Below are 26,987 nucleotides of genomic sequence, written 5' to 3'. Positions count from 1 at the left end.
GCTTGGTCACCTTTCTGTAGGCCAATCAGATTTTGGCGGTTTTAGGAGGCACTTTATAATTGCTTTGAAAGCATTGGCCTTACTCATGCTACTTTCTCAATTCATTTGTCATGTGTGTGCACCACACAACCTGGATGGCAAATCAAAGCCAGTAAGTCCCCCTCTAAGGAAGGAGGAGCCTCGATTTATTAAATGAGCCTTGCCATGAACGTAGAGTCTAATGAGTGAGTGGCTGTTGACAGGACTTAGGCCATGTCAAGGTTAATAATCCAGATCTAGGGTCCCTGTGATAGTACTAGATCATGGTGTAAGTGAGCAACTTCCCCTGCGAAGTAATGGGTCATCTAAAGTCTCCAGAACTGTCCAAGTGTTGCCTGTGGTCCTTCCTTTAATGTTGTACCTTAGGTGAATATCTCACGAGATGAACAAGCTGGAGAGGGTAGGAAAAGGGGGAGTGAGGGGCGCCTGGGTGGCTCAGTTGGTTAAGCGACTGCCTTCAGCTCAGGTCATGATCCCAGGGTCCTGGGATCGAGCCCCGCATCGGGCTCCCAGCTCTGCTGAGATCCTGCTTCTCCCTCTCCCTGCCACTCTGCCTACTTGCGCTCTCTCTCTGTGTATCAAATAAATAAATAAAATCTTAAAAAAAAAAAGAAAGGGGGGAGTGAAAGAGAGGGAGGAGAAGGAGGGAGGGGTGCATATGAATCAGGTGCTGGGTTTTTACAGTACCATTCTTCTGGAAGGGGCCCTGCCAGGGTCTCACGTACCCTTTGCCTCCCAGAGCCTGGGGATGAAGGCATGATCACTCCTATGGAACAGAGGGGAAGGAACTTGCCCGAGACCTGGAGTGTAGGTGGGCACTCCCCTGCACTGCCTTCAATTTCTCTCCTCTTCTCTCTTTTGTGGGACGTTCACTTTATCTCCTTCTACTTAGCCTGATTTTTGGTCCTTTTTTATATAGTAGGAGTATTACTCAGAACTAGAGTAGAATTTGACCAACAGATTCTACATAAGCCTCAGGATGGAAATAAATTATTCAGATAAACTCTAAACATGGTCAAGGGTATGTAGTCAAAAAGTAAAACTAGATTTGGTTTTCTTTAATGATCAGACTCAGAATGAAGACCCAGAGCAGATCTTCAGAGATAAGCTAGGGGCAGTTCGCTTCACTAGAATTTTCAGCCATGATGGAAATACTGTTATTTTGTACTGTCCAATGATAGCCACTGGCCACTTGTGGCTCTCGAGTGCTTACGATGTGCCTCATGGACTGAGGAACTGAACTTTTATTATAATTTAACACATTTAAACTTCACTAACCAGCCACATGTGGCTACCGTTACTTTCCTGGACAGAGCAGACTAGTCAACACTTCAGTTTTACAGATGGAAAACCTAAAGCCCATCATGCTCCAGAGATGAGCCAAGGGTTGCAAAAGAAGGTCGTGGATGGGTCAGGCCTAGCTTTGAGGTCTCCTGATGCCCAGTACAGTGCCTTCCTCTGAATCCCAGTTCTTCCAAAGGCAGGGGCTCTGTGGTCTTGGCTGGGTGACACAGACCACCATTCACTTTGGTATCAAAAGTGCTCGGTGCATGAGGCTGTGCCCTATCGGGGGCTGTTGGGTTGAAGAGCAGGAAAAAGGCTGCAAAATTTGAGGGTGGACAAGCTCCTTGGGTTTTCTCCAGTCCCAGCAGGTCCTGAGAAGTTGGAAGGGTTTGAAGAGAAAACCACCAGAGGCCCAGACAGCCGGGATGCTTTTGTCTGCCTTAGCTTTTGAGGGGCCTGCGCTCTGTATTTTGTGATCTGGCAATTTCTAATTACATGTTGCCAGGGGAGAGTGGGATGAGCTGGTTTGTGTTAGCATGCTCATCCCAGGAATGGGAGATCTGGGGGGAGTGCTCTGTTTTGACACAACCTTTGCTGTGAGGCTGAGAGTGTCTAATAAAGCAACATGCAGGTTTTCAGCCACAAAAAAAGTCTGGAAACCTCTCACTGGAGGAAAAAACCACATGTCATAGAAGCATCTTTCTTGTGACCACAGTGATAATAAGCACAGTGAATGGTACCAAATCAGCCCCTTTAACTTTATTTAAGAGATTTGAATCGGCTCTCTGCAATTATAGTAGCATATGGGGCCTCCACCTTTGCTTTTAATCAATGCCTTGTTTAAAGTGATAATGCCAACATTATTGTACTTCGAGGAGCAATATTAAAAATAGGTTAGAGCAAAGGTATTAAATAATGTTTGGCAATGGAAAAACCTAGCACAAAAAGTAGCGCTAAATATATTATTTGAAGAAATAAGAAATGGGAGTCATTATAATGCCTAGTATTTGTATAACTATTCCACTTACTAAACACGATCATCTGCTTATTAACTTACAATAGCTCCATGGAAAACATATTATTACTTTACCAAGGGCGGACATGACACACTGTGAGGCCATTTTCTCTCACCATTTCTCTACAAATTTCAGTCACCCAACAAACAGCTACTCTGCATTTCTTATACACCTACACTTGTCACCTTTGTGTACATGTGGGGGGCAGGTAGAGGGGCTTCTGGGCTAGGCTAAGGGGACAGAGAGAGGAGTGTGACACAGACTCTGATCTAAGGAATGGTCACATTACGCCATGAGAGGCAGCCCTCCCCACCACACGAAGGTGACAAGTGCGTATGTGGAAAAGGTGGTGAGGGGACCTAGAAGAAGGAGAGAGAGATTCATTTCATTTGGATAGTTAGGGCTTCAGAAAAGAAGCGATCCTAGTGTTGGCTCTTCCATGGTGTGAACGGGAGTCTACCAGGCAGACCTAATATTTACCCAGTGTTCCAAGCACATTCTAGAGGCATAACTAACATACATTAGCTCATTCGATCCTCCCATTAATCCTGAAAATTAGGCAGTATTGCCCCAGTTTTTTAAGTGAGATCCAAAATGGTTAAGTCACCCAAGAATGTTCAGCAGGTGAGAAGAGCCAAGCTCTACTTCCTTAACCGTGATGTCTCCCTAGAACATTCTTCCTTTTACTGCTCAGATACTTATCTCCTTGTAACTGCCCCTCAGGGGTTGGGTTCCACCATCTGAGGCCTCCTAGCCTAAGTCCAGTCTCAGCTCGCTCCCACACCACAAGTCCCTCAGGCAGCGGTGGCCTTCTCCCTCTTCTAGTTCAATCTTCTCATGACTAGCCTCTCTCTTCCGCCATTCTGATTGTGGATCCACTCACTATCCCCTGCTTACTTGTTGCTAAATGCATTTCAGTTCAGCAGCATACCTCTTAAAATTTGTTTATGAAAATTTTAGAAATTGAGAAAATTTAGAAAAGGAAAAACTCACCCATAATCCTGTCACCCTAACAAAATAAGAACTATTATTTCAGGGTATTTTCCTTTAGTTTCTTTTTATTCATATCTTTACATGGCCATAAAAAGCAAGTACATAAAATGTTATAGTCTGGTTACTTCACTTCACAGTTTATTGTAAGGGTTTTTTTTTTGTTTTTCCCACATCGCTACATCATCCTCAAATCCATCTTTTTAATGGCCAATTATTTTTCTGAGTGTATAAATCAGAATTTGCTTAACTATCCCCATATTGTTGGACATATAGTAGCATTTTTGGCTATTACAAGTAATGTTGTAATGAATAACTTTGTTCACGTAGTTTTTCTAGGGGTTTGAATTTTCCCCATAGCATGGTTTCCCCAAAATGGAATGATAGATTAGAGGCACACCATGTTCATGAACTAAAGAGGCATACCAAGTAAATTCATCTATTGATACAATGTAATACTAACTAGCATTCAAGCAGGATTCTTTGTAAATACAGACAACATGTTTTTACAATTCATATGGAAAGAAAAGGAAACTAGAATAGTCAAACTACTTCAGAAAAAAGAACAAAAGTTGGAAGATTCACATTATCCTAATTTTAAGACTTGCTATAAAGCTACAGTATTGAAGACATGGTGTTGGTGAAAGGCCAGGGGCATGGACCAATGGAAGAGACTAAAGAATCCAGAAATGGAACCACATAAATAAGGTCAATCTACTTTTTACAAAATGTAAAATCAATCCAATAGAGAAAGATAGTCTTTTCAACAAATGGTGCTGGAACACAATGAACAAGGAGCTTCAACCTACACCTCACAACATATACCAAAATTAATTCAAAGCAGGTCAAAGGCCTAAATGTAAGGCATAAAACTATAAAATTCTTAGAACAAAGCACAGGAGAAAATTTTTATGACCTTGCATTAGACAACAAGTTCTCAAGACTTGACACCAAAATCATGATCCATGAAAGAAAAAAAAAAAAAACTGATAAATTCGACTTCAGCAAAAAACTTTTGCTCTTAGAAGGCCACTGTCAAGGAAATGAAAGAAAGAAAATATTTGTAACGCACATATCTGACCAAAAACTTATATCCAGCACATATATAGAATTTTGAAAATTCAACAATAAGGTAACAAACAATCTGGTTTTTAAAGTGGGCAACGGATTTAAATGCATGGTTCATCAAAGAAGACATACAAAAATGAAAATGAGCACACGAAAAGATGCTCAACATCATTAGCCATTTGGGAAATGTAATTTAAAAGCACAATGACATACCACTACATACTTATTAAAAAGGCTTAAATAAAAATAACAATAAGATCAAGTGCCAGCAAAGATGTGAGGTAGGTTTTTCGTAAGTTGCGGGTGTGAATGCAAAATGGTATAGCCACTCTGGAAAATAATTCAGCACTGTTTAAAAATAAGGTTAAACATACACGTGACCCCCAGCACCCCCCTCCTAGGCATATATCCAAGGTAAATAAAAACATAATCACACAAAATTCTGTACGTGATTTTTAACAGCAACACTATTTATAATCACCAAAAAGCTAAAAACAACCCAAATATTCTTCAATGGATGAATGGATAAACAAATTGTGGAACATCCATGTAATGGAATGTTCCTCAGGAATAGAAAGGAATGAACTATTTCTAAATACAACAACCTGAATGAATTGGAAAGGCATATGCTGAGTGAGAGAATCACTATGGGAAGATTACATACTGTATGATTCTTTTTATGTGTGGTGTTCTGGAAAAGGCAACACCGTGGGGACAGGGAACAGATCAGTGTTGCTAGGGGTTGGGGGCAGGGAGGAGAGTCTGACTGCAAAAGGGTGATATAAGGGAATTCTTTGGAATATTGGCATTGTTTTTCTGTTAAAGGTGGTGATTATAGGAATCTATACATATGTTAAAACTCACAGGAATGGAACTAAAAAAAAAAAAGATAAATTTTACTGAATGAACTTTTTTTTTTTTTTTTTAATGTGCTGGCCAGAAATCAATACCACATGCCAAGTGTGGTCCAAGTAGAACAGAGCAGAGCAGATCTAGCCCCTTCTTAGTTCTAGGCATTCTAGAGCAGGGGTTCAGCAAACTACCTCTCACAGGCTAATTGTGGCCCACTGCCTGGTTTTGTAAATAAAGTTTTACTGGAACACAGTCACAAGCATTGTTTTACACACTGTCTATGGATGCTTTCATGCTAAAAACAATAGCATTTAGCTGTTGAGACAGAAACCATGTGGCCTAAACAGTCAAATATATTTACAATCTAGCCCTTCACAGGAAAAATTTGCCGAACCCTGCTCTAGATCCTTGCATGAATACATCTGTGGGCAGTAATACATGCTACCACTAAATTTTTTCTTATCTACTCAGAACACTGGTGGACTTAAGTGCATTACCATATAGATATCCTCCTATGGAACTTATTTTATTAGATTTGGTCTGTCTCGTAAGCTGTTTTCCTAATTCTGACACATGGTATTGTTAGCCATCTTGCCTAGCTTCATCGTTACCCACTGGGTCAGGGAATGAGCCCTGTAGTCCTCACTTAAAATCTATTTCTTGGGCACCTGGGTGGCTCAGTTGGTTAAGCGACTGCCTTCGGCTCAGGTCATGATCCTGGAGTCCCGGGATCGAGTCCCGCCATCGGGCTCCCTGCTCTGCAGGGAGTCTGCTCCTCCCTCTGACCCTCTCCCCTCTCATGTGCTCTCTGTCTCTCATTCTCTCTGTCTCAAATAAATAAATAAAATCTTTAAAAAAAATAAATCTATTTCTTCAGCCCTATATCCTCATGGTGAAAGACAGAATGCATAATGGTTAACAGCATGGATGCCCAGGGTTGAGATCTTGGTTCTGCCACTGGCTAGCTGTTGAACTTGGAAAGTCGTTGAGGCTCAAAGTATTTCCATTTCATTATCTGCAGCGGTGGGGATGATAATAGCACTTGCTACAAAAAACTGCTATACAACTATTTGATAATATTATTTGTGTCTACATTCAATTCAGGCCGACCTGAGTTCCAATCCTGTTTCGTCCCCTTAGTAGCTATATAATTATGTGCTTTGGGACAATTTATTTAACCTCTCTGAGGCCTCCGGGCTGCCCTCGGCCCATCAGTCAGTGGTCTCTGGGTAATGAGCTAAGCACTGCTGGGGAAATCACAGTCTACAGGTTGGAACCTTATAATCTTACTAATAGTATTCCTTGGGTAGCCCCCTCCCTCCCTGTCAATGACAATTTCAAACTTTCTCCAATCTCCTCAAACCTCTAAACTTTCCCCTGACTACCTCCAACCCCTGCTGGCTCATCAGAAGACTTGGGCTGGAAATAAAAAATTCTGAAATTCTCCCACGTTTACTTCTAATATTTTATGTTTTTGTTTTTAATCTTTAATGCATCTGGAAATAATAGTGTTGCCTGGTATGAGGTAAGAACCTAAGATTTACTTGAGGAGAACAGAAATGTTGGTGATATCATCCTTCCTATCCAAGAATAATACGCCTTTCCATTTTTTTAAATGTTCTTTGTGTCTCTCCTAGTGACTTAGTGTGTTCATATAGCTTCTGGCACATTTCTTGTTAAATGAATTCATAAGATATAAATGGAGTTTGTTGGCCCCATTATATCTTACAGTTGGTTGCTTACATGTAAGACTCTTTCTATATATTTTGCAAACTGAAATAGTGTTGAATTGTTGTTTGTAATAGTGCTTTTGGTTAATTCTTTTGGGGATTTCAGGAAAACAGTACATATATATATATATATATACATATATATGTATATATATACACGCACACACATATATAATCTACAAATAATAATCATTTCACACATTTTGTCCCATTTTAATACCTATTCTTTCTTTAGCTTGTGATTGTCTTGGCTCACCTCCAGGACAATATTAAACAATAATGGTGATAAAGAACATTTAGTCTGAATTCTCAACTACAATGGGAGTGCTTTTAGAATTCCTCTGTGAAATGTTACACTAGCTTTTGGGTTGAGATGGATACATTTTATCATATTAAGGATGTTTCTACCTATTTCTACTTTACCTAGAGTAACTGTTGAGTTTTGTCAAGTATCATTTAGCATCGATGAAGATGATCATGTAGTTTTTTCTTTCTTATCCTATCCATAAAAAGCATTATATTCATGGATTTCTTAATATTGAACAAGCTTTACTTTCCTGGAATAAAACCCACTTGGTCATGGTGCATATCCTTTAAAGTTCTGTCTTCTTCTATTAGCAGTTCACTGAGGAAATTTGCATCAATATTCACAAGTGATGTTACTCCGTAATTTCCTGTTTTGTACGCTGTTTTTGTCAGATTTTGGCATCAATATTATGTGCTAATTTGGCTCTTCTAAAAAAATACTTTGCAATATTTTCTTCTGGTTCTATGTTCTGAAACCATTGGGCTGTATTATTCCTCCATGGTTTGGTTTAATTTCCCTATGAAACCCTACCTGGGACTGATGAGTTCATGAATGAGTGGGACTTCTCTTCATTTCACTGATGGTGATAAGTCTGTTTAGATTTTCTCTCTTCTGGAGACAGTCTGAGTCAATTATATTTCACTAGAAAACTTGTCCATCTCATCTAAATGCTTATATTTATTTGTGCCGAGGCAAGTAAATTGCCACTAACAGTTATTTTGATTTCCTCTGTATCTGAAAAGTTATTACTCTTTATTATTCCTTGTTTTATGTATTTGTGCTTTTTCCTTTTTTTTTTTTCCCTTGGTGAGGTTAACAAATGATCGATTGCTGTTACTCTTTTATCTTGGGGAAAAAAAAAAAACAGATCATAAAAGTGTTAATTCTAATGATTTTCTGTCTATAATTCATTACTTTGCAACTCTTGATTTATCTACTTTTAAAATAGCATCTTTGGGCTCTTGTATCACTGCTTTGGCTCTCTCTCTCTTTTTTTTTTTTAGATAAAATTGCTTCATTTCTTTAATAACTCCTGCCACTGTGGTGTCATAGCTTTGATTTGTTCCCTAGCAACATTTTTTTATTCATTTTTTTCTTTTTTCCTTTTTTATTTATTTTTTTGGTATTTTTGCATAGCTGTTACTGTGGTTCCTTTTTAAATTATTACTAATTATTCTAGTGACAAGAGTTCTTCCTTGACAAGAGTTGTTTGCAGGATGTTTCTGTGGCAGCGGGGGCTGTGGCTCAGTTCCAGACTAGCAGTAGTTCTTTTCAACACCTTTACTTCTGTCTTATCAAGAGACATCAGGCCTACAGGCTGCTCATAAAGCAGCATCTCAATCTCCCACCTTGCCTCAGCAACAAAGCGCTTTCCACAAATGTGGATTAGTTATGTCACTTCTCATTCAATCCTGCCTTTCCCACTTCTCAAGATCTGTATGTTCTAGACTTGGTCCACAGAAGCTTCCATTGCAAACCTTCACACCCAGCCCCATCATTCCCATATTGGTTTTGCTTTTCATGGTGTGCCACGTATCCTTTTTTTTTTTTTTTTAAGATTTATTTATTTATTTTAGGGAGAGAGAGCACAGCAGGGGGAGGGGCGGAAGGAGAGGGAGACAAATAGACTCCCCGCTGAGCAGGGAGCCCAATGCGAGGCTTGATCCCAGGACCCTGAGATCACGACCTGAGCCAAAGTCAAGTGTCGGACGCTTAACCGACTGAGCCACCCAGGCGCCCCTGTGCTCCTTCTCTTAAAAGCAGGGCTTCATCAGCTATGCTCTAGATCCATGACCACGGGAACCATCCTTTGGATTCTTCCCTGCCTGACCTTCACAGAATAAATTGTGACTTAGGCTTATGTATGTCTTCCGGTTAGACCAGTTACAGGGTTCACAGTTCTTTTTCTCATTCTCCATAATGCTTTTGGTGATTCACAAGAGAAGGCGCGAGCCTTGCTCTATTCTTTCATTTCAAAACTGGAAGATGCCTCCCAGAATGACTCTGAGAGGCTACGTTCTCAATGTATTTTCCAGAGACACTGGTCTTACCTCTATACAGATGGAAGTGCAATGGCCAACCGCCTGGCATTACTTTTTTTTTTTTTTTTTTTTTTGCCAGCCCGATCCCACTAGCACAGCTGGGACAACGAGGCCGGTTCTCAAACAACAGTTGGAAGCTATTACTTCTTTCAGATAAGCTTAGACTGCTTTTTGGCACACCAATATACTGTTTCATTACCCTCTCTGCACACCCAAGATACAGAAAGCAGGTGTAAATTCTACACGTGGCTTAAATTCTCACCTGCTTTCATTCAATTCAACAGAAAATAATAAATCACCATATTCACAGAAAGAAACAGGTTGTCAGAAAACAGACTTATTTTTATAGCACACCTACGAAATAGAGGGACTCATATATTGACTCGATGATTTTAAAGGGGCTACTCTTGCTCACTCCCTGGACAGCTAAATGCTGTGTTGCTAAGTTACTGGTATTTGACATCATCTCTTCCCTGACATGTCCCACGTTTGACAGGTTCCCATGAATCACTGGGCCAGTCACCTCGTTACTCACGTTACTCATTTTCCCAATGACGTCCGTGTAATCATTTAAAATTCACATCATACACTAGCTGCAAACCCCTAGATTCCACATGAAAATATTTAAACTGCTTGACAGGCTCTAAGTTGTTATAATTAAATTTAGCATCTTTCTTCTGGGTTGGTTTGTGTTTGAGAAAAGAGAAAATGATTACTGGGAGGCAAATAATGGCTAATATCTCTTATGGGCTAATTGGCTCCCATGAATAGCTCACCTCACATATGCATGCTATGTATTCAGTCCATTAGTGCTTTGAATTAGCTTTAGAAAAGGTAATACTCCACATAATTTACCCAGTCAAGGGCATTTTCACCTGCTGACAAATTTACATATTTCCCAACGTCATTAGGCAAGAGCTAGTCATCAGAATAGCAGAGGGTGCAATCAGTAGTTTATTTATTTCACTCCACCAATGTTAACATTAATTATAGTCTAAATTATATTTAGCAATTGTTGTCTTTCTTGGATGGAACTCTACATTACTATTTCAAGAAACTATAATTTTAAAAGTCCACACCAGAATAAGATAGATGCTTTTTGAAACATTCTGGAAGGACTAGTATTTAAGACTGCTCTACAGAAAATCGTTTGCATGATTCCAATTTGAACATTATTTATACATTAATTTGACAGGATATAAAATCAATTGCCTAATTATTGGTTAAATTTATCAAAGAGATTCTACTGAAAGGTGCTTGATTATGGTGCATAGTTATGATAATATAATCAAATTTCCTTTCAGATGTAATTGACCAATTTTGTTCCCCAATCCATTTCTTTCTCATTCTTAAGATGAGTTTCTTCATTTGTTTCCCCTTTTCAAAGTAAAAAATAGCAAGCACTGTGCACGGTCGTCCTGTAATTATTTGGTAAGATCTCTCCATGCTAAACCTGTACACTTAAATACAGACCTAATACATGGAATTGCCATAATTTAGAATGCTGTAAACACAGATCATGCCATAATCTGAAAGAGGTGCCCATGTCGATGTTTACCAGCCTGATCCATATGGCGGGGAGAGAGCTGTAAGATGGTAGAGTTTATCAAATCGAGTTCCCTAAATCTTAGCTAGCAAATTCAGCATTCCCCATAAACAGTGAATTACCCTTACAGATGTTAGACTATGAAATTATCAACTACTGAAGGTACTTTGCTAGGAAACACAATCTGTTCGGCGTCAAGGCTAAGAGAAGCGCTCTATCTGCATTTTTGACTCAAGATAGGACTTAATTGATAGTTTGTTGATATTTTTAAGTAAATTCTTGCAAGGAACAAATAAATCATACCACCGCAAAGCAAATAATCACTGAACATCCATCCTCGGCTAGTAGTATTTAGTGCACGCAGCTCTCCTTGGCTTAACTCTTCCAGAAGTGATTACTCGAGGACCCATCAAACCCCGTGGAGCTCAGGAGAGAAGCTGCTGTGGCCCATATTATTACATATGAGCAGCTTCAGAGTCCCTCATCTGATAGATGAATTGTAACTGCAAAACGCCACCGGAGTTATTGTTAGTTTTCATTTCTGTTTGCACTCGAGGGCAGCTTGAATCTAAAGAGAATATGGCGTGCTTGCTGACCGAAGCAGGTACGCAGGCTGGGCCGATGTAAACGTTGCCTTTATGTTTCTGATGTGTAAAATGTAGACTAGGCAACAACGTACTTGACAAGTAGCGAAGACGAGTGGAGCTAGGCAGCTTGTTCTGGAGCAGGAGGGCAGCTGGAGGAGATGTGCTATAGGCTGGTGGTTTCTGGCCTCTTTGAAAAACTACTTGAAATTATTTTGGCATAATTGGATTTGTAGGAGTCATCGAAGCAACGGCAGCTGAAAGGGATTGGTGGCTGATGCCATCACAATGTTAATCATAAAGGAGACTGGAGCTTGTGAAGTCAGAATGGATTCAAGTGCACCAACAGGAGCAGAATGGGTAGCGCGTTTTACACCATGGGACTCATGACACAGAGTTTTAGGATTGTCGTGAGAGGGACGTGACGTAGTATGCTAAAGTGCTCAAGCCCGGAAGTGGCACATTGCTGTTATTTTTTTATCAGTGGCAGTAATGTGTCATTGTTATTATTTTATTATTTGAGGTGACATTTGAACATATTCAGAATGGTAGGAAGAAAGAATTAATTCCTGACACCTGCTCAAATTCCGTTGATTTGGTGGGATTCTTAAAGTGGCTAGGACTAAGTCAGCCAGCATCTGGAGCAATTTTTTTTTTTTTTTTTTTAATCCAGAGGTCTGTGAGAGGGCGGTGGACAGTTTGGCGTAGTGTAAAACGCAGACCAAGTTCCATTTCTGCTTCTGCTGTATCCTAGGTTCACTCTCGCTGCAGGTCATTTATAACCCCTCTGGGCCTCAACTTCCTGAAATAATTAGGGACTACACCATGTTTTCTATTACCAAAATAAGATAATGGGGTTCAAGTGTTTTCAAAGGCAGTCATGTGCCACAGAAAAATAAGGTCACCCTATCAGGTCAAGTCAGCCCTGGAAGACCAGAGGAGGTGGGCTACAGGACGGTATGAGAAGCAGGAGCACAAAGAAAGGGAAGTCTGAAAGAGAGCTGAGGCCACGATCACAGAAATGGTGAGAGGAGCTTTCAAAGAAAGCTAACTGGTTTGAATTGGAACGGTGTTTTGGAAAAGGAGGCAAAAATAAAATGCATTAGGGAAAAGTATTTCCATTGCCTGGGGACTGAGGGGCTGAGAGAGGGGAGAGGCCAGTCGTGTTGGTTGGTTGGTTAATAAAAGAAGTCTGTCCCCATGTGAGATGAAGTGGGTTTGCATGCTTAGCCTGCTGGGCTGTGGAGGGCCAAAAGGGGGGAGATCGGTGAGGTGGGGAAGTTGAGAGACCAAACAGACTGAGATCTCCCTGTTTCCCATGCAAACTGTGTGCACACTTTAAAGATTCTCTCATTGCAGGTGGGTCGTGGGGTGGAGGGTGAGTTATTGTGTGAGTTATTCACGTTTGCTACATGAAGAGATCAAGAAGCCACACAGCTAGAGAGTGATGGACCTAAGGCTTTCTACCGCGGGGCTAGAGCCCCTTCTTCCACACGGCTACACCTCAGTGAGGGAGAATACGCCCCTGTTCTTGGCTTGTCTGAAAAGCGCTGAGGGTGTCAGAGAGAGGGGGGGAGAAAGAGGAAGGGAAAAGGTCACGCCCCCACCAGGAAGAGGCAGATGGAGAGCACGGCCACACAGAGGGCTGTGGAGCCATCCCATCCGCTGGGCTCCACAGCCCTCGAACAAACACGACCACGAACCTGTTGTGCCACACAATGTGGGCTATACAAATTTAAGAATTACTCATAAAATTTAGGACACAAACTTCAGGATGCTTATCTTTATTCTAAGCATGGGAAATGAAACATGTCAGTCTTCAATAAAGGAAAGCCCACTCATTAATGGTGCTGTTGAAAAAACCCCCAGAATTCTATACAATCTATAGCCCTTCAAAAAAAAAGACGTTTCCCTAGATTCTCTTGCAAGAACAGAAGGACTTTTGTTACTTCCTCAAAGGGTGCTATCTTTTATGAGCTTATTAAGGCAACCTGCTTCTTTTCTTTCCATGTTGAAGTGACATTCTGTTGTTTCTCTAAGTGGCTCCTCCAGCGGACTGGGGCCCCCAGCCTCTGCCAGGTGCTCACCCGGCTCCCCTCCCCCAGGGCCAGGCCACTCGTAAGAAGAGATTCCAATTGTGACCGATTAGGTGGTGATTCTGAAACGGGTCCCACATTCCTTTGGGAATTAAGAAAAGACCGCTGACTTCATTTGGAAGAGAGGAAGAGGTTTCTTGCCATGTTACCTTTCTTTAAGGAAGGCAGCCAACACACTAGCAAGGATTTGGTGTCTCTGGTTGATCTGACCCATCTCCGCCCAATGGAAGGAGCAGACACCTGCAGTCTCCTGGTGCAGCCGCCCACCCTCCACCCCAACCCTTGGACCCCAGGAGGGATGACATAGGGGTTCCTGAGCTCTTACAAAAGTAGCCCGTATAGGGGCACCTGGGTGACTCAGTCGGTTGGGTACCTGACTCTTGGTTTTAGCTCAGGTCTTGCTCTCAGGGTCGTGAGATCGAGCCCCGTGTCAGGCTCCTTGCTCGGCGTGAGTCTGCTTGAGATTCTCCCTCTTCCTCTGCGCCTCCCCCCTCTCATGTTCTCTAAATAAATAAACAAATAAATCTTTTTAAAAAAGTAGCCAGTGTATCCCCAATTCAGATAGTCTCGTCTCTGATCAGAGTAATAGGACTCATCTCTTTAATAGCCAATAACAACACTCGTGGGCTGAAAACGGGGCATGCATATCCCCAACAGGTGAAATCGGTGATCAGGTCAACTTGACAATAAACAGCTCTCTCCTCTTTATTATTCCTTGGGCTGCACTGTCACAGATTCCCTTGGAGCCCTGGGCTGCCTGGAAGGCATGCACCACGGGGAGTCTCAGGCAGAGGTGGGGGTGAGTTCCTCACTTTGGTAAGTGGGGGAGAGGTGCAGACTTCTCAATGGTACACAGATTGTTCTCTTCCCTGGGCGGCAAGCCTGCGTGCTTTTCTCATGGCCACGCTGATCATCATTTATCATAATAATGAGCATCTATACCTCTTGGCAGCTTCTAAGGGAATTAGGACAGGTATTATTATCCTGTTTCAGATAACAATGGAGATTCAGAAAGCTGGAGTTCTGTGTCCAAACCACAGAGTGACAAACAGCAGAGCTGGCCCTGGGACTCAGTGCCACGACTTCCGTTCTTCAGGTACCACATTGCCTTGCCTTATGACGCGAACAGCCAGAGACAGGAGACCCATTTTTCCGGCTGGGCTCTGGTGTTGCCTTTGAGTTTAAGCATCTACTTTGGGAGAGGTCACTGCCACCTTCGGCAACTTCATGCTGCCTCCATGCCATTCATATGCACACATTCCCTCCCATTAGTAACAGGTCCTACAACTTGCCTTCACTCTCAAGTCTCTCCTCCTTGCCACCCTCCCACATCTTGCCCCCTCGTCATAGGCCACAACCCCCACAACCCTGTTCCACCCACGTTGGCGCAGGAAGTGGCAGTGAAGTTGAGACTCGAGATCCCAGAGAGCAGAAAGCCCAAGATTTAGGGTAGGCTGCTTAAAGAGGGAGAGTTTCCTGAAGAACGTGGGGAGTCTCAAAAGAAAGACCCAGAAAGGCACAAGGATGAAACAGAAGCTTAGGGAGATGACAAGACTAGCTTGGCTGGGGATGGGGAGAGGACAGGTGAGAAATGAGCCGGGAGGTGTAAGCAGAAGGGTCTTGAAGTGGAAGTGAGGATTCCCCATCAGGATACTCCCAGAAACAGCACGGTAATTACTTGAAAGAGCTTAAGCAGATAGATTGCTTCGTTATTAAAAGGCACAGAAAGAAAGGTTTAAACTCACCCGCAAGATTTCTTCAACACAGCTTGGATCACTGGGAAGGCTTACCTAAAATAAAATAAACAAACAAAAATTAAGCACCATTTAGCTATTCTCAGAGAAGTTTATTGTATAATGCTTTACATGGTAGGAAAAATTGTAAAGAAAGGAAATACAGCTATCAATGTAGAGTTTTCCCCTGCTAAGTACAAAGCCAAAAGTATCTGCTAGTGGCCAATTTTCATCGCTTTAATGAAGCAGTAAGACCACAGTGCAAGGTGCAGAGAGAGAGTGACACGTTCTGTCACTGATTTTCTGTGGGACATTGGGCTGCCCTTCCATCACCCAGGCTTTACTTTGCTCATCTATCCAAAGAAGGAGCTCGACTTCCTCATCTTTAAGGCCCATTTGACCCTCTGCCAGGGTTTAATATATTATTCATAATCACAGATTTTTTTTTAAAGACGAGGCCAATAGGACATACTTCTATGATTGAATTAAGTTCTTTTTAAACTTAGGAGTCTAACCAGATGCCTGCAATTCTTATCCAAAACACCAAGGCTCAAACTGTGTAAATTGCAGGCATGCCTTTGCACTTAGAGAGCATCTCACAAACATACAAAGTGAGTCCCATGAGCCGTCTTTCCCAGTGTGACATCTTCCTAATCAATCAAAATTCAAGCAACTTGCAGAAATGTCCCGAGGACTCACTGCAGGTCCAGCACAAAGCTCTATCCTCCAGGGGCTCTATCATCAGTGAAAGCCAGAAGCCAGACACCAAAGCGAGGCACCAGCTCGAAGGCAGTGGCCGGCGAGGGGCCTGGGCATGGGACAACCACCCGGAGAAGGGTCTGCCGGGCGTGACGTCACCTGTGTGAGCTACAGGCATCCCCCAAACATCCCTCTCGCCTTCACACCTTCCCCCTCTCCAGGACTGCGAACTGTCACTTCTGCTTCCCTCCAGTTCTGGCGAGGAGGGCATTTGGTCTCTTTAATTCACTGCCTCAGAAGGCGAAAGGTCAGTCCTGCAAAGACAGTACGGCCACAGAGGCTGTACGTCCAGACCTCTCGAGGGGGCAGTTAGGTGATAAGCCCCCAGTTCCTCCGATAGACTGAAGGCTGAGCATAACTCTATTTGGGGAAATGGAAAATAGAATACGGCCCCAGTTTCCCGCAAACCTGCATGTCTCCTTTCCCCCTCACAAATGTCCCAGTTTGGATGATAAATTATACAGTCACCCTTCCCAGCACAATAATATTCTAGTACTGGGTAGAAAGAACAGGAGAAGGAAAGGCTGCAAAAGAGGGCCAGGCACAACTTTCCAGAGGACCTTAAATGCAGGGTCCCAGTAGGCAACTATGGGTAGGGTTTGGCCCAGGACAGCACATTCATTCATTCAACAAATTTTTTGAGGGCCAGCCTTCTGCTAGGCACAGATACAAGGAAAAGCAAAAGGAGACACAGCTTCCTCCCTCATGGAGTTTGTAGGCTCAAGAGGAAGGTAGATATGAGGAATCACATAGTTAATGTAGGACTGAAACTGTGTTAAGTGCTACCTGAGCCCATCCCACAGGTACTAGGAATCTTTCCATGTCCAAATAAGCATGGGAAATACTGCAATCCACCTCCTCCCCCGACGTGGAAATCCATGATGTGAATTAAAGGCTCCGAGACACCTATCTAACTGTTTAACGCAACACGTTGCCAACTCTCTTGACCACTAAATTCTTGGCTTTTTAGTTTTTGTGATTTTCTTTTCCCAATCGACATATGCCACCATTCCACACAGAATGAGTGTTTGCAGAACACACACTGGGAGATGCTGGTCTAACATAGTTCAGGATTACAGAACTCAACGGATTAGTCTTAATAGCAGATACAATCTCATCCCATTGTTCAATGCTCCAGCAACTGTATTTTCTAAGACAATCCTTGAACTTCTAACAAATAACCTTTGCCAAAGGTCAAAATGATTACAGCAGAATTAAATCTTCAATATCATTGTTGCATTCTATCCATGTGGGCGGCCTGGGCTAAAAAATGTATGTCCCGCTCTCAGAAAAAGGTCTTTGCTCTTTTTGTTCCCACACAAAAACATAATGTCAATTTTTCAACCACAGAGAAAAACATATCAGCAATATGCAGACACGGCAAGAACGATTGCCTCTGGGTCTATAAGGAGCTGGGTGGGAGTTCCAGCCCTACCACTTGGGGACAGGACTTGGTAACTTTACCCCTGTGAGTTCCAGTTTTCCCAACTGTAAAATAAAGTAGAATAAAATAAAATCGCCATCATAATAATACCCGCTTCTTTCAAATCTCACAGGGTTTCTGCGAGCAGCAAATGAAATAAATAATGTGAATATGCTTTGTACCCTGCAAAGCCCCACACAATGAGCCAGGTTATTACCCCTTGTCCTGTTGTTCTCCTTACTGCTTTATTACTAAGTCGAGTCTTCTCGTCTTTTCCAGGAAAGACCCGACTCACTCTCGCCAACTGCAAATGTCATCCCTACACCTGGTATTATAAATATCCATTTCCTTATGGGGGAACTGCTGTCAAAATAGAAAGAGTTGTCAACTCTGGGGCTTTGCGGCAAATCTAATAATGACTGCTGGGGGGTCGGGAGCACTCAGGATCGGAAGGGACTGCAGACAAGGACAGTCAAATAAGTATGCATCCACACCGAGTGTTCAGATTGTTTTTCTTTTTAAGAAAATCCCGGAATCCAGCATTGGCATGGAGTCACTAGTCCTGCAAACTCATCTAGCCCTGCCCCACAGCTCTTTCCACCACAAGACAACTACATTTGAGCGGCAAATGCTGCTCCCCCTGCGAGTGCTTTTGAATTAAGCAGTGGAGCATTTCCTCTGAGCCTAGAATAGTGTTAGGCGTGGGGGGTGGGTGATACAAACAGCTATGAGACTTGGCCTCTTTCTCTCGGAGTTAAATGTCTAGATGGGACGGCAAAACAAATAATTAGAGACCCACTGGGACATACATTGTAAGGTAGTCGTGACAAGGGTAATAGGATCGCATTCACTGCCCGACCGCCTATTCATCAGTTCTCCCATTTATTTCTTTAGACAACAAATCCTGATTGAGCTCACACTGTGCTCAGGATGGTGCCAAGGGGGAGGGTTTGAAGACACTGAAGACAACATAATTTCTGGCTTCAAGACTCCACGCAAATTGGGAAGACAAACATTTACACGGGAAACAGACAATAGGGAACAGGAGGTCTGATTAGGTGGTGGAGAGAGGGTACCTACCGGGTTCACGGACAGAAGCTCCCAGCCGCCGAGGTCCCCACTGTAGTCCTCACTCCACATGGGAGTGAGAGGCCAAGGATCTGACATGGCCGAGAAGTGGCAGAGCCACCTGAGGCCACTTCAGTCTCTGAGCCCCCTGAGGAGCTGCACGCCGGGGGCGGGGGGGGTCACTCTGCACACTGAAGACAGCTGCACCGAGGCGGGGGCTCAGCCCCAGAATTTTGCCCAGTGCACTCCCCCCCACCCCCCCACACACGCCCCTCTCGCAGTACTTCTGGAGTCACTCGGACAGGTGGGAAAGGAGACTAAGAGAACTAGTGGTGACACGGGGATTAGAACTGCTGCCCGCTGAGTTGCCAAGCTGCTGCTTAATTCCCGAGCCACCTTCTCCTCTCTTTCAATCCACTCTTGAGCATTCAGACAGTCCACAAAGCGCAAGTTAGCCACTCAGAGCTGCGGCGTCCTTTGCATCCCCCTCTCCGCCCCCTCCTCCTAGAGCAGAGAGCAGGCTGCACGCCGCACAGGGGAACCTGTTCTCTCCCGCCCGGCCCCAGACGACCCTCTCGGGCTGGGCACAGATGTGGTCCTCTGAGGGCCAGGGAAGGCAGGCACACATGGCGGGCAGGTGGGGAGTTGACTGAGAGCCCTCACAAGTGCCTACCCTCTCTGCACGTGACAGTGCAGGCTGCCACCCCATGTAGCCACAGAGAGACCACGCACCGATCATCTGCCTGGCGATAAATACATATCTTAGGAAATAATGAGGGTACCTTTAAATCATCAAATATTCAGTTAACTGCAGCAACAATAAATGAATTGCATAGGATGTTTTAATCATTCTAGAATTAATCAGTTTGGAGCATACTTCTTGGCGATTAGGGTAATACAAGATATCAAAAATACCCTGATTGTGGCATCGAGAGACATAATAGAAAACATAGAGATTAATGTAAAACATTAAAAGAATAATGATCATCACATGGTTAACCGGGGAGTGGGGGAGCTCAGTGCATGCCTGTCACTACATTATTATTAAGGGACTGCGAGAGAAGGGTCATTCTTTTTTTTTTTTTCCCCCTAAAAGCACCCTGAGGTTGCCACAGTATCTGGCAATCAAAGCCCACGATTCCAGGCATATTCCACCTTGACAAAGACTTCGCAAAGTAAAACTCAAAAATCATGAGCTTAATTGCCGGCGAATGCTTGCGTTCCCCTAACAAGTGCAAGTGACACAGAGTGACACCCCACTAACACCAAATACCGTGCTAACGGCCCAGTCAAACAACATGCATGACTGACACCCACGGCAGCTTCTGAACTAATTCCGTTTGTATTTTCATTAACAAATTGCCACATTTATCCCCATGATTGATTTATGGGACACGGAGCTCCCCTGACACGGCATCACTAATAGAATGAAAAGTCAGGTTATGATTTTGTACTACCAAATGAGTTTGCCGGCTTTTTAAAATTTTTAATCCCCATGGTTGGTCACTTGTAAAAACCAAGGGGCAGCAGCCTCTGGAGTCCTGATTTGCATGTGCCTGGGGATCCCTTTATCTCCCCACCCCACCCAGGGAGTCCCGGGTCTCCAGTTTGGAAAACTACAAACCCAGTTCACATTAGGATCCGTCAGTCCCCTGCTTCCTGCCTCACCTTAACCTGTCCCTATTCTAGTTGGTATTCATGAGGCCATGATTAAACGGGAACAGTTAATATTACATAAGCTGCCAACAGAAGTCCTCAGGTAATAGAACTTTAATCAAAACAAAAAAAGATTTCACAACGGTACAGCCAACCAGCTCATCTTCCAGTTTCTTTTTAATACAGCTAAATGCCTGGGTGTCCAAAGACTTGGAGTTTACTTTCAAATACTGCTCCCGGCCCATTTTTAAGAGAATCACATGGTCCAGATACCCCATGTAAAATAAGCTAGTAGTCACCATTCCCTCTAAGAAAAGAAGAAACAAAAAGTAGAGCATGAAGATCAAAGGAATTTAATGTACTTGCCATTTCAGGCTGACTACAAAAAAATGACCCTTGGTCTAGAATCTTCCATGGCATCAAAACTAAAAAGGCAGTGAGTGCAATTACGTTTTATTTATTTGAGCAAATAAATGAGATAATTTACTATATTTTCTGGGGGCATCAAGGGGTAGTGGAAAGACTACGCTCTTTGAAGCTGGACCGACTTGGATTTTAATCCCAGCTTTGATACTTAATTTGCTTTGTGAACTGGGGCAAGATACTTGAACTTCTCTGTGTCTCTGTTTCCCTATCTATGTAAGAGGGGAATACAAAATACACTCCTAGGGTGGTTACGCGGCTGAGATGTACATCGTAAGCCCCCTCCCCGACTTCTATCCCAAGTTGCCTCTAAGGCTCGCGGCAAGGCATCGGCACCTTGAGACTTGGGACCACTAAGGAGACAGTTCGGTCCCTTTGTAAACTGGCCCCCAAGACATCCCCTTGCAGGTCACTAATTATGAAAGCTTATCGAGGGGCCCAATGTATAAGGAATCTCAGGCTGCTGCTCCATCTGGTGGCACTCCCTGAAGAGGACAAAGGAGGCTGGGGAGGGTACTTGAGGGGGTAAGACAACAGAGAGACAAGGGGGAGTGCGGGGTGGGAGGGGTGGGGGAAGGGTGGGCCATGTGCTTCATTATGAGGACATCTCGTCCCTGATTACATTAGGCATGGGCAAGGGCGGGATGCATATGCAGAAAGGCCCATCATCAGCTGAGAGGACCTAATGGCAGATGGAATTTCAAGTGAAGAGTACTTAATTCAGTGGGCTCTGAATAGCCATTAGCTCACTGTTCATTTATTTGGTGTAATAACTAGTTTCTATAGAAGAGTGAGCTATAAATGGGGAGCGGGGTTATAGTCTTAAAGAAAAATAAGGTGCACATCTAGAAAGATTGCCCTAAGAAACCAAGAGCCTATCTGGATGTGCCTGACCACCTGCTCCTCATTCCCCTGGTCACCTGGGCTGGGCACTGAGGTCATTGCATCTCTGCTGCTCAGGTGCCCCAGGGCCAGACTCCCTGCTTACACATTCTCAAGGCTTTGCGTCTAGATTCCTTAATTGTGCTGCTCACACTTAAGGTGTATCCTCCTACTTCTCTTTGCCAGCCTCCCAGTCTCTGGCCCACCTCGCCTGCCCCTTCCTGCCTGTGCTCTTAGCCTTCCGCTGGCTCTTGGTGCCTACCCTATAACCCACGGACCTTCTAGCCCCGGTCCCTTCCTTTTGAGATTTTTAGGCATGCGTCAGACCCCTCAGGGCCTGCGGGATACCTATTTGGGGGGCCAGGGCACTGCAACCAAGAACGATTTAAAATTAAAATCTCAATCCCACTAAATCCCTACTTGTTGCACTGCCGTTCACGTTAATGGCTGGATTGTGGGCAGGCCCCGAATGTCTTCTAGTAAAAGAGGAAACCGTAAGACTACAGATGGACAAACTGGAGTGACGTCAGGCAACTTCTGAACTCTGTCAACAGCCGCTGGTAACAAGGCCAACATGCATGATCCACACATATCAAGAAGACGTGCTGCGAAGCAAGTTCACTTTTGAAGTTTGTCACTTAAAGAATAAATGTGAGAGTTTGGGGAGCGTCCGTATACTCCTATCCACTCCACAACCACAGCAAAATTCCATCTCGCGTTCAGCTAACTATGATCTTATAAAGTGGCGAAAGAAAAACATACTGATAGGAAACAGTTTCGTGTCCAAGTTCTACCACTAATTAGCTGTGTGGTTTGGGACAATTCACCTCATCGCTCTCCAGCCTCTATGACAAAGGCAAGGGAATATATTACAAGTTCCTAATGTTTTGTACCTCACATAGCATTACAGAAATAATCAGAGATCTACATAAGATAACCAACTTTTTTTGTTTGCCATGAAAGGCCATAACGAAAACAGTATCCAAAAGGTAGGAAGGGTACAATCTTCAAATACACGACAGGTTCTTCAAAATATATGACAGCAAACTTATACCAACATCAAACACACTCACACATACCACTGTTCTTATAGTTCCCATTTTGCCACAGAATAAACTTCATCTTAGACCAGTTGCCAGGTGAGATGATCTCTCAGGTATCTTTTAGATTTTGTAATTTTATTCACCTTCTCTTTTATTCTGTTATATTACATACATCTTATTCTACATAGCAGTAGACTTCTCGACGTTCAATTCTCTATCTCTGATCCATGAACTATTTTCTCCGTGGAACACGGATGCTAATTGTCAAATCCCAGATACATTTTCTCTTTCCTTGCTGATGCTGTTTAAATGCATGGGAGAGGCAAACTAATTCCTAGACCAAACACTACCAACATAATTAAGGAGGCAACCCTTCTGTAACAAGTCACATAGAACACACAGCACACACATCCTGTGGGCCTTACCTGCGAAACCGGTCTCCCACCTTAGTCGTCCTAAGATGAACCTGAAGACCATTTACAAAAGACCATCTGCAGTCTCTTTTGCTAGGAGTCCACATTCCCTACAGCACAGCATGGGATCTATCACGTGCTATGTATTCCAAAGCCAAACATGAATTCTTAGGAGGGGCTGGGGGGGGGGGGACGGGAGGAAAATCGGGTAGCACGGTGTCCCAGAAGCCTGGAGAAGAAAGCGCTTCAGAGAGAAAGTGGCCATTAAGTAAGATAAGGATGCAGACTTGGCAGTTGAGTTTGGCAAGGTCTAGGTCACAGGCAACCTTGGTCAGAGCTGTTTCAGTGGCACACTGTGAGCACGAAGCTGATTGGAGTGTGTTGAGGAGGGAGTGGGAGGATGGGAGGAGAGAGTGAATAATCAATTTCTCCTGTGAAAGGGAGCAGACAAATGGGGGGAGAGGAAGTTGTGATGTGGGCCAGGTCAAGGTTTTTTCTTTGTTTTTTTTAAGAGGGATGATATTAAGGCATTTTATATACCAGTGGGGGGGGGGGAAGTGTTGCAAAAGAGAGAGGGGATGGTTATAAAAGCGAAGTCCTTGAGAAGGAGAGAGCGCATCAGGACACAATTGGAGAGGACAGCCTGAAATAGGAGCATGGACACTTCTGGACGCTGCTTCCATTGTAAGAGGAGGGAAGGCAGAGTGTCTAGACACATAAGCAGTTGGGTTGGAGCAATTAAAGACGGGAAGATGTGGTGGTACTTGTCTGATTGTATCTATTCTGCTCCTTGCAGTAGGCGGCAAGGTCATCAGCTAAGAATGGGGGGTGCTTATTGGAAATGCGAAGAGAAAGGAAAGGCGGGAAATAGTTGTCTTGGAGAACAGGAACATGGATTTGCTAGGGAAGTTTAACAGAACTCTCTGGCAACATTGAAGGTAGAGAGAGAAAGAGCTAGCTAGCTCCGCGGGAAACACAGGGGACCCTGTGCGTACCCCGAGTATGGAGATAAAGGAAGGAAGAGGCAAGGGGAAAGGGGAAAGCTGGAGGCCAAGTAGCTCCAGTGATTTAGAAGGAGGTGACACTCTGCTCCCCACTATTAGTCCTGCCCTTTCCAACACTGATTAGCTAATTACCCACAGTTCACAGTTCTCCAACTGCTCTAATCTGTGAGAGGCTTCATTCTGCATGAAACAAGCAGAGAGCCCAGGAGCAGGAGTAATGATTTTCTGGGACCCCACAGTGGCAAAGCCCATAATATTACCCAGAAGGCCAGATGAAATTAAGCCCAGGGCCAAATATGGCCACAGGGCTTGAGGATCTCCTCTGGGGGGCTAAATGAATTCAACTCTGTCTCTAGGGAAGCAGAGAACTCGATTGACCCATAGCCTCCTGAGAGAGATCGTTCCTACACAACACTGGAAGGGAGGAGTTTCCAAACTGTGTAAAGATGAGCTGTTTTAAATTATTTAAATATTTCTCCTTTAAGCAAACATTTATCACGTGATCATTAGCACGAAATATTTTAAAATACAATTATCTTTCATAATACACCCGGGATTGACAAGTTCTTCAAAAAGCATTTATGGTTTCTAAAGATACAAGGACTTCCTTGTTGGGGCAAAAAAAATGAAGGAGGAGCTCAGGTTTTTCTGGTAGCTTCTTAAGACATTGCCACAGGCATCTTATGGGGTCTTCAATTAAGTGCTGTAACCCCATTTATAAAAGAACCTTTGAAATAACTATCTTTGGCTCATAGTTCTTGAAAAACCTGTAAAAAATGAAGGTCTTTCCTTGACATTCACAATCTCTCGCCCTAAAGGAGCCACTTCAGTCTTCTCCAAAATTCATAGCTAATGATTTAAATGTCTGCTTCAAAACGAGAAAGCCAGATTTCAGTTGGATTTTCTTCTAGCGAAATTTTCCTTAAAGCCATGTAAGCGGAACAGGCTTTTTAAGTTTCTTTCAGACTAACCTCTAATGAACTTGGCGCCTTCTTGACTCTCTAAACCCTGCACTTAGGATCCTCTTAACAGTCAGCGGATGACATGGTGGTTCCATAGAAAAAGTTACAGTTGCTCTTCTCCGACTGCGAGGATCCCAATGAACAAGCTGCGTGCAGGGGGACTGAATCCTCACCAGCTCCCCTATTATTTATAACTCTAATGAAAACACTTATCTATTAATGCCAAGTGACACTGCTAAATATATTCAGGGAAGTTCACATTTTTTCTCATGCTTCTGAAATCTCTTAGATCTGCGCCCACTTACATGTGGTTTCAGTGTGCACTAAAATGAAACGATAGCTAAGAATAACTCACTTCCATTAGATTTATAAATCTCATTAATTAATTCTACATCTCCAATGGTGTAGAGACCAAACTCAAATGCGAGATCTAATTAAAGAGAAAAAAAAAAAATGTTAAGAAACAACACTGAGACTGAAACACAGAAGTAACTGTTTAGCCCCAAATTAATGAGGCGCTATGCTAAGCAAGCATGTCCATTAATCCCTAATGAGGATTTTAAACACATTAAAACTTCCTAATACAAAATGTTTGCCTTCCTTTTATCCAATAACAAATAAGCCAATAATTTTCTGGCTCTAAATGACACTATTAACTGTCACGGCATGTTTTATTTGACAAACCCTCCATTCAAATACTGTAAAACCAATTAATTTGCCTGCTGTGAAATGTGTTTCTTGATAGCTTTTATGCGATTTTTTTTCTTCTCAAAGAAATGTAAATAGGAGGTCAATGTAGGTGCCTGATTTTGCTTTAAAAAATATGCCACAGTAGCTATAGGTTGTCTACCCTGTTTGCAATTCAAATGAATTGAAAGACAACCTCCATTTTCAGGTCACAATTGCAAATTGGTCTCCTGATAAGTAAACTGTGTCAGAGTAATAGTTTGATTACCAGGAAGATGGTCTCATATTTGAGAACAGAGAGTTGGCAAAATTACCCCATTGTTTGATTATAAATAATGACTCGCAATGCTGGCCCTTACCCCTCCTGCTTTGTTAGGCGAACTGGCACTGGGACCTGTCTCCAGCTCCATCCAGCCTTCCCCCAAATGCACCTGCGCTTTTGTCCAGGAAACCGCTCGCTGAAAGCGGACTTCATTCCTGATGTTTTTATTTGAAAACACCACAACTGGTCACCCTTTTTTGTTGGCAGAAAAATCAATAGAACAAATACAAGAAGTTCCTGTTTCTTAAACTTCCCCTGGGCCTCACTTAGTATCTCCAGTTAGCTTGAGAGATGGCCCCAAGGCCCCATCTTCCCAGCATTTATGGGACACTCTGAAACATTTGGCTCATGGAAGGGCATGGCGCTTTTCCAGAAAATCACTCTGCAAACACAGACCCTTGACACAGCGTCGTAAAGAAAGGGTCTGTGGCATTAAGTGTGGGCCCGCTCTGTGGTGCATCATACACCGAAGACCAAAGAGGGAGTGATGCCTGGGGGACCATGGTTTATGGAGCCTAGTGCTTAATGCCAATTAATGTGGACAGCGTATGCACGGCACCAATGATCTTCACTTGTCTCACATCTGCACGAAAACCTGGGATTGGTTACTTCTCAGCTGTCAAAGTCTGCAGGATAAACAGACACCTGGCAGGTGTTTATAATTCCACGTACAATTACAACACATTACTGATACAAATGAAATACACTCAGTGAGATAACCACACTTACTCCTGAATCAGTGTGTTGGAGTACTTCCAAACTTGGAGTTTAGAAAAACTCCGTTCGCGTTAAGAAAATCATCCCAAATAAAATATACATTGCATCCCCACTCTGCACAGTACACTGCACGAAGCATTATGGGAAATTCAGTAAAATGCAGTAGATGATAAAAGACTAAATGTCCGCAGGGAGCATCTACTCCAGATGAGTGTATAGGACCTGCATACCTAAAATGGTAACGACAGTGCCAGTTAGCATGCATTTTCGGATCCCTGAACCGGGCACACGGGCAGGAGGATTTTTCTTTGAGTGAGTATGACAGCTGGTTTGGGTGGCAT

At 43.2% G+C, this 26,987-nt stretch overlaps 1 protein-coding gene across 1 annotated transcript in view; it reads right to left on the bottom strand.

The window, feature by feature from the left end:
* AFF2 (AF4/FMR2 family member 2) overlaps positions 1–26,987 on the bottom strand; it is a 322,097-nt gene that overhangs the window by 157,805 nt on the left and 137,305 nt on the right. Inside the window, exon 5 of the mRNA XM_035001853.1 lies at positions 15,300–15,344. Within this exon, the coding sequence (XP_034857744.1) occupies positions 15,300–15,344 (45 nt within the window). The remainder of the gene's footprint in view (positions 1–15,299; positions 15,345–26,987) is intronic.

The sequence above is a fragment of the Mirounga leonina genome, unplaced genomic scaffold (genome assembly GCF_011800145.1).
Source record: "Mirounga leonina isolate KUSES-001 unplaced genomic scaffold, KU_Mleo_1.0 Mir_101608, whole genome shotgun sequence".
NCBI lineage: Eukaryota > Metazoa > Chordata > Mammalia > Carnivora > Phocidae > Mirounga > Mirounga leonina.
Note: the sequence above shows the minus strand (reverse complement) of the source record. Positions and strands in the feature narration are given on the sequence as shown.